Consider the following 8,136-nt stretch of genomic DNA (forward strand, 5'->3'; position numbering starts at 1 on the left):
ATGTGCAGGTGGGAGCAGGTGGATGAGCAGGTGGGAGCACAGGTGCATGTGCAGGTGGGAGCAGGTGGATGAGCAGGGGGAGCACAAGTGGATGAGCAGGGGGGAGCACAGGTGGATGAGCAGGTGGGAGCACAGGTGGATATGCATGTGGGAGCACAGGTGCATAAGCAGGGGGAGCACAGGGTGATACGCAGGTGGGAGCACAGGTGGATGTGCAGGTGGGAGCAGGTGGGAGCACAGGTGGGTGAGCAGGTGGACATTTGTCCCGGGCTCTCACTGATGGAGTCTTGCCTCAGTGGCACCTCAGGTGAGCCGTGAGAAGCTGTGAGAAAGGTGGCCTTACCTTACGAGAAGAATGCTTTTCTGAGCTCTCCAGGTCTCCGTCCAGGAGCGGCATGGCAAAGGAACTCAGGTCCTAGGATGGAGAGAGAGCATATGGTCAATGGAGTGGCCCTCAGTTGCCCATCCAGCCTCGTCCAGGGGCAGCACTGGCCCTATGCACGTGCCACTGCCCCCTTCCTGAGTCCTCCATGAGCACTGACCCCCAGGGAGGGGTGTGGATGCAAGTGGAGTAAAAGGAGGGGTGACAACATGCTAGCTTCCTCACAGAGCCTGACCATGCTCACATTCCCTTCCAGAATATAAGGCTACACTGTCCCCCATCACCAAGGGGGGCGGAGCAAGGAGAAGAGGCTGACCTGGAGGCAGGAGGGAAAGCGCCCCAGGAGGAAAGCAGGAGTGGAGAGCAAAGGCTTCTCAGCGTCTTGGGAACGGCTGACGGACAGAACCTCATCTTAGGACACAGAACATGGGGCCTCGAGGAAGCGGTCCAGGATGCGCGTCTTCCTGGGAGAGATGACAGGGGCCTCGTGGGGAGGAGCACGGGGCTGGCGGCGGGGGGGGAGGGAATGGTTAATGAAGCTGGGTACCACCGTGGCCAAGAGGAGTGGCGACGGCCCAAACCCGGGTCACTTCCCCATCAGCCCTGCTCCTCCTCCCCCTGGTCTCACCAGGTCACTGCCTCCACGGCCCGAAAGAAGCCCCACGGGGGAAGTCTACCAGGATAACTTGCCTGAGTCCTTAACCTTTCTTTTTTCCTGCCTTTTATTGTGGTAAAATGCATGTAACGTAAAACTTACCATCTTAACCGTTTTAAGCCTACAGTTTAGCAGTGTTAAATACGTTCACATTGTGCCACCATCACCACCATCTGCCTCCAGAACTTTCTCATCTTGCAAAACAGAAACTCTGTCCCCATAAGACAACTCCCCATCCCCTTCCCCCAGAGCCTGGCACCCACCATCCTACTTTCTGTCTCTATGAACATGACAAGGCCACCACCTCATGTAAATGGAATCATGCAATATTTGCCTTTTTTGTGACTGGAATATTCTACGTAAGCATAATGTCTACAAGTTCCTCCATGATGTAGCCTGTGTCAGAGTTTCCTTCCTTTTAAAAGTGAATAATATTCCATTGTATCAATGTACCGCATTTTGCTTACTCATTCAATGATCAATGGACCCGGGGGTCGCTTCTACATTTTAGCTGTCGTGAATAATGCTGCTGTGAACATGGGTGTTGAACTGTGCTTCCCTCACTATTGCCCAAATTCATAGATTGAAGTTGTAACTCCCAGAACTTCAGAATGTGACTGTCTTTGGAGATAGGGTCTTTAAAGTGGCAATTAAGTTAAAATGAGGTCATATGGGTGGGCCCTGATCCAGTGTGGCTACTGTCCTTGAAGAAGAGATTAGGACACAGACAGAATATGGCCATCTACGAGTCAGGCAGAGAGGTCTCAGAAGGCCCCGACCCTGCCAACACCTTAATTTCGGACTTCTAGCCTCCATAACGGTGAGAACAGAAAGCTCCCCAGTTCTGTGGTACTTTGTAACGGCAGCTCTAGCAAATGAATAGGTATACACACATCTCACTGCAATCCTGCTTTCAATTTTTTGGGTAAATTCCCGAAGTGGAATTGCTGGATCCCATGGTAATCCTATTTTTCATATTCTTGAGGAACAACCAGCCCATTCTCCACAGCGGAGGCCCTACCTTGCATTCCCACCAACAGGGCACCAGTGTTCCAATTTCTCCACATCCTCACCAATGCTTGCTACTTTCTGGGTTTGGTTTTGTTTCTACAGAAGCCATCTTAGCGAGTGTCGGGTAGTATCTCACTGTGGTTTGGATCTGAGTTTCCCCAATGATTAGTCAGTGTTGAGCCTCTTTTCAGGTGCTTTTGGCCACTGATGCATCTTCTTTGGAAAAATGTCTGTTCAAGTCCTTTGACCATTTTTTAACCCAGGTTACTTGTTGTTGGGTTGGTAGGAGTTCTTTCTATATTCTGGACACGAATCTTCTATCAGACACATGATCTGCAAATATTTTCTCCTAGTCTGTAGGTTGCCATTCACTCTGTTGATTGTGTCCTTTGAGGCACAGCTCTTAATTTTGAGGTAGTCCAATCGATCTATTTTTAGTTTGTTGCATGTGCTTTTGGTGTCATAATCAAGACTTCAGTGCCAAATCCAATGTCATGAAGCTCTTCCCCTGTGTTGTCTTCCAAGACTTTTCTAGCTTCAGCTCTTACGTTTAGGTCTGTGATCTGTGCTGAGTTAGTTTTTCTCTATGGTATAAGATGTGGGCCCAACCTCGTTTTTCCCCACGTGCATAATGTCCCCAACACCATGCATTGAAAAGACTGTCTTTCTCCCAGTGAATGTTCTTCATACTCTTATCACAAATCATTTGGCCACATATGTGAGGGTTTATTTGGGGGCTTTCTATTCTATTTCATTGGTCTATATGTCTTTCTTCATGCCAGCACCACATTGTTTTAACTACTATAACTTTGTAGTAAGTTTTGAAATCAGGAACTATGAACCATCTTACTTTATTCTTTTTTTTTTAAAGATTTTATTCATTTATTTGACAGAGAGACACAGCGAGAGCAGGAACACAAGTGGGGGGGGGTGGGAGAGGGAGAAGCAGACTCCCCGCGGAGCAGGGAGCCCAATGCGGGGCTTGATCCCAGGACCCTGGGATCATGACCTGAGCGGAAGGCAGCTGCTTAACGACTGAGCCAGCCAGGTGCCCCTATTCTTTTTTTTTTTTTTTTCACACTTGTTTTGGCTACTCAGGGTTCCTTGAGTATTTCCATACAAATCCATTAGGATTTAGGATAGATTTTTCCATTTCTCCCCCAAAAGGTGCCCGCTCTCTCTTGGGCTGCCTAATTATTCTCCAAGACTTTCGGCCTTGCCCCTTTCAGGCCATCTCCAAACCTCTGCTGAAGAGCGATCCCTGAAGGTGTGGGTCTTATATTATGTCAGCCCCTCCCCTCACGCCCCGGGACTTGGCAATGGCTTCCACACCTGGTCGACTAGAACACCCTGGTGAGTTCCTGTGTGTGCAGATTCCAGACTCAGCCTCTCTGGTGTTTATGTCAGTGGTCTCAGGCCTGGTAGCACTTGAGGAGCTTGCGTCCCACCACAGAAGTGGAGTTGATTAGTCTACAAAGCAGTACAGGCATCTCCATCATTCAACCAGCAGCCCAGATGGAGAGCCCCTAGCTTTCTACAGGTGACCGTTGGGAGGAGCCATGGACAGCGGCTCTTGGCCAGGCCTTGCAGCCTCCAGTCCAGGCCCCATGGATCTGCCAACCTCTGCAGCCTTATTTCTTTAGTCCCTCCAGGACAGGGCTGGCTGCTAGCACAGAGCCTGGCCCAGGGCCATGCATGAATGGCCAGTGCTGGCTGCCATTCCCCATGCCCCAAGCTCTTTGCCCCCTTCAGGCTTTGGAGCTCTTTCTGCCCTTCACCCCCCCAACCGCCAATCCTGGTTCACAGGGTGAACTTCTATGGGCCATGCAAAGCCCAATTCATATATTAGCTCTGGCAGGGACCCACCCTTAGGCAGAATGAATTCTTCTCTTATCTGTGTTCCCACACAACTGTAGACAGATCTTTGTTACAGATTTATCAGGCCGTTTTATGATCATTTATCAGTCTATTTCTCTAGCTAGACTTTGAGTTCATCAGGGGCAAGGGAGAGCTATCCGTGTCACTATTCTCTGCCTGTATTTGCCTGGCACGTAGCGGGCATGCAGACGTGTTTGAATCCGCACCCCCTTACCCTCTGGCGGCCAGCAAGGGGGGCTGCACGGTCTGTGCTGACGGGCCAGCCAAAGAGCAGGCCCCACGCAGTCCAGTTCACTGGGAAGGAGGAGGAACCAGGTGTGGGGTGCTTATCTCCCATTTTAATGAGTACATTCCTCTCCGGTTGCAAATAATCATTACCCTCGAACGTTCGTGCAGTACAACAGTTTCCACATGCGAAAGCCTTTTCACAAATACTTACTTGTTCCTCATAGAGCCCTCATGCTCTAGCCACAGAGGCCCCCAGCAGTGAAATGACTCATGTTAGATAGTCTGGAAAGAGGGGAGACCAGGATGCTGGTCCAGCTCCCATCATGGGCAGCTGGTGGCCCCAGGCAGCCATCAAGAGGGGCTGTAGCAAGGCCCCTGCAGCTGTTTCTGACCAGTGTGAGCTCCTGAAAGCATCGAGTCCCTCTGACCACGGCTGCGTGCCCACCCCTCAGCACTGCATGCCTGCTCGGTCGAGCATCCCTATAGGGAAGTCCCCTGGCAGGAGTGGCAGGCTTTGCTGGAAGGTTCCTCCACCTCACATTCCACGAATCTAATCTTGGCTCTCATCTCTCAGAGCTCACCAAGAAACAGTGCACACCTTGGAGGCCAGGTATGGGAAAATCTCTAACTGCAGCTATGGCCACAAAACTATTAGCTGGTGCAAGAATTGAGACCTGGCCTCCTAGCTCAGCTGACTTTCCAGAAGACCCAGGCTCCTGGAGCCTGCCCTGTTCATGTGATTTCTAAAAATTAAACTCCCAGCAGAGCTTCGTGCTTTCCTCATAGATTTCTCTTCTTCCCGCCATCCCTGAACCACCATTTCTGGTCTGCCAGCCAGGCAGGCCAGTCCTGGCACTGGGTGGGCATTTCGCTGGGCAATGTTGAGGCACCAGGAGACATTAAGAGCTGGTTGCTGCCAAGAGACTCTGGGATTGTCATTAGCTGCACACACAACATTTTAGACCCTGACCCACAGGCTCTGGAGATGGGTATCAGGATTTTAGGGGAAAGTGAATTTTCAGGATCTGGGCTGCTAAAGTCACCTGTCAGGAAAGCACAGGGATAAAAGAGAAAAGCCACAAGTTTGAGAAGATTCCTGAGATGTGAGCTGACCTTCAAGGTAGCCCATTTAACCCCCCATCCCCACCCCTCTTCAGAAATTCAGGCAACAGCCCACATTCTACCACAAAAAAGGTATCAGCCACAGCGCTGTCAATAATCTGCCATTTCTGTGCCCTTCTTCAGTCTTATTTTGGCCCTTAGAGCAGCCCATACAAGTAGGAAGGGCAAATGGTATCATCCCAGCCTAGAGCTGAAGATACTGAGAGTCAGGGACGTGAAGCCACTTGCCCAAGCCAGACAACCAGACGGTAGCAAGCAGGCCCTCTAAGCCAAGACCAACCACTTCCAGCTCAGAGCTCTTTCTTTTAAGTCCCACCGCCTCCTTGGGGTGGCTCAGCTCCATTAACAAAAACCAACTCGGTATCCGAGGCTGTGAAGATGTAGAACTCTTCCTTGCAGAATGAGGAGCCTCGGCCCAGTGCAACTTCAGGGGAAGAGAAGGATGGGTGAGGATTTGTATAGTTCAGTGACTCATTCCCAAAGCAGTTTATGATGCTTTCTCTTTAAGGCCTACTCTTAATGAAAAGTACTTCACGCCACTGTGGTTAAGGAGCAGGAGCCCACCACCAAATGCCATCACTCCACATGATGGCATGTCTACCATTTGTGGACTCTGGGGTCTTGTTTGCTGCTCTCCCACTCCCCCTGCCACATATCCCAAACTGACTTGTGATTTCCCGAAGGACAGAGGCTGATTTACTCATGTTCTAGCCTTGAGAGAAGGTGCGAGGTACACGTGTATTGATCAGATGCGGTCTGGCCTTTCCGTATTTCTGATGCTTCGTCTTATAAAACGCCCTTGTTGATGCAGCTGGGACACCCCAGGCAGAGGCCTGACAAAAGCACAAATACAGGACAAACAGAAAGGATGCCAATGTCAGGGGCCCGTGGCCTGCACCTGAGGGCTGACTAGGGGTTTTAGATGTCAGGGTCACAATAGAACATTCCAGTGCAATTACCAGCGGGCTGATTCCTACTGAGGAAGGAACACATGTAGGATGGTTTTCATTCTCCGCTCCCGCCGAGCAGACCTGAGTAAACAGAGCACCAGCGACATCGGGAGCCACCCCGGGCTTGGGAGAACAGCATAGCCGCGTCCTGCATCCCTCTGCCCGCAAGAACACGACCCGTGCATGAGGAAGGAGCCAGGAGGCTGAGTTCCAGCCCCAACTCTGTTGTTTACTGTGGGGGGGGTGGGGGGTCTCGGGCATGTCTGAATTCAGTTTTTCATCTGTCAAGTGAGAGGGTTTAACTAGAAGATTCCAGAAGAGGCCTTTTAGCTCCTGCGGTCTCAGTTTTTATTGCCGAACTAAACATCATCCCGGGATCCTGGGAGCACTTTCAAGAAGTAGTGCTGGATTGAGAATAAAATGCAGCTTCTCACCTCCTATGAAGAGTCATAAAAACAAATTTTCTTCTACTCTCAGACTACCAAATAATCTCCCCTGCTTTCAAAGCTCTGGGTTTGGGGGCAGAGTCTGCAGGAACATGGGCTGCACCAGTGGTGGGATGGGGGCATGTCCTGTGCTCCCTGTTGGTACCTCAGAAGTGAGGTGGTTATGACCGGCCACACGTCTGTCTTGACGTACCTCTTAATCTGCTTCCTAGGTGCTAACCTTCTGGTTACTCAACCGGTTTCTAAGGCCTGCGCATCAAGCACCCGGGTCATCAGCCCAAATGCCAGGTGCGTCCTCATGGATGCTTGGTGTGGCTCCAGGAAAGCCGTGAGTAGCGTCCTCAGAATCACGGGTGCCCAGTCACTCAGGTCCCACATAGGGGCCCCTGCCCTGCCCTGCCCCTTGGCTCTCCTAGTCCCCATCACTCCACAGGACAGCTGCTCACGTGGGTTAGCCTCGTCTATGTCTGATCTGTGGGTACTGTGGCTTGAAGTTCACCTCTTGCAGTGAGGGCCTTGGCAGGCACCTCAGGTGGGAGGCACGCATGAGGTGTCTCCAGATGGACTGGGTTTGCGCAATCCCTCAAAACCGCCCAAGAGGCAGTTCTTGGTACCAATGTGGGGGGTGGTGACCAGAGCCATGGTCAATTGGAGCCTTTGAAAAACATTCACATTATATAACCGCTCTCAGAAAAATAAGGAACAAACCCTGAATCACTGGAACTCAGCAACAGGGGAGGGACAGGGGCCAAATTAGGGAAAGCCTAAACTTAACTCTCGGAGAAGTTCCAGAATTCTTTATTTTCCACAGAGGACATCGTGGTTTCTGACTGCAGTCTGAGAGATTTCCTGATGTAAAAAACAAAAGAAAACCACTATTTTTCACTCCTGCAGCCACCCTGCCTGCCCCCATGCCCCTCACCTGGGGGTCCCGACTGACTGACACAGCTGGCTTGGGCTCCCCAACTGACTGCCCCGGACCTTTGTGCCAAGGAAAGTACTTCAGCCACTGGGGTGGGCTGGCCTTTCTCCAAAGAAAGAAGCCCTGGGCCCCGGGAAAGGCCGAAGTATAGCAGCCTGACCCTGCCCTGGCACTGAGGAAGTACTCTGTCCTGGCACTGAGGAAGTACTCGGCCCTGGCACTGAGGAAGTACTCTGTCCTGGCCCTGAGGAAGTACTCCGTCCTGGCCCTGAGGAAGTACTCGGCCCTGGAGCTGAGGAAGTACTCCATCCTGGCCTAAGGAAGTACTCAGCCCCCGCCCTGAGGAAGTACTTGGTCCTGGAGCTGAAGAAGTACTAGGTCCTGGTGCTGAGGAAGCACTCGGTCTGGGCGCTAAGGAAGTACTCCATCCTGGTGCTGAGGAAGTACTCAGTCCTGGTGCTGAGGAAGCACTCAGTCCTGGTGCTAAGGAAGTATTCTATCCTGGTGCTGAGGAAGTACTCGGTCCTGGCGCTGAGGAAGCA

General features: G+C 51.5%; 1 protein-coding gene across 5 annotated transcripts in view; it reads right to left on the reverse strand.

The window, feature by feature from the left end:
* Window positions 1–8,136, reverse strand: part of PRKAG2 (protein kinase AMP-activated non-catalytic subunit gamma 2) — a 255,248-nt gene that overhangs the window by 179,161 nt on the left and 67,951 nt on the right. For all 5 annotated transcript variants that reach the window (XM_073887557.1, XM_025862118.2, XM_025862116.2 and 2 more), the window contains exon 2: window positions 344–415. In XM_073887557.1, the coding sequence (XP_073743658.1) occupies window positions 344–415 (72 nt within the window). The remainder of the gene's footprint in view (window positions 1–343; window positions 416–8,136) is intronic.

This window comes from Callorhinus ursinus, unplaced genomic scaffold (assembly GCF_003265705.2).
Source record: "Callorhinus ursinus isolate GAN/ISIS: 27379988/994484 unplaced genomic scaffold, GSC_fseal_2.0 scaffold80, whole genome shotgun sequence".
Taxonomy (NCBI): domain Eukaryota; kingdom Metazoa; phylum Chordata; class Mammalia; order Carnivora; family Otariidae; genus Callorhinus; species Callorhinus ursinus.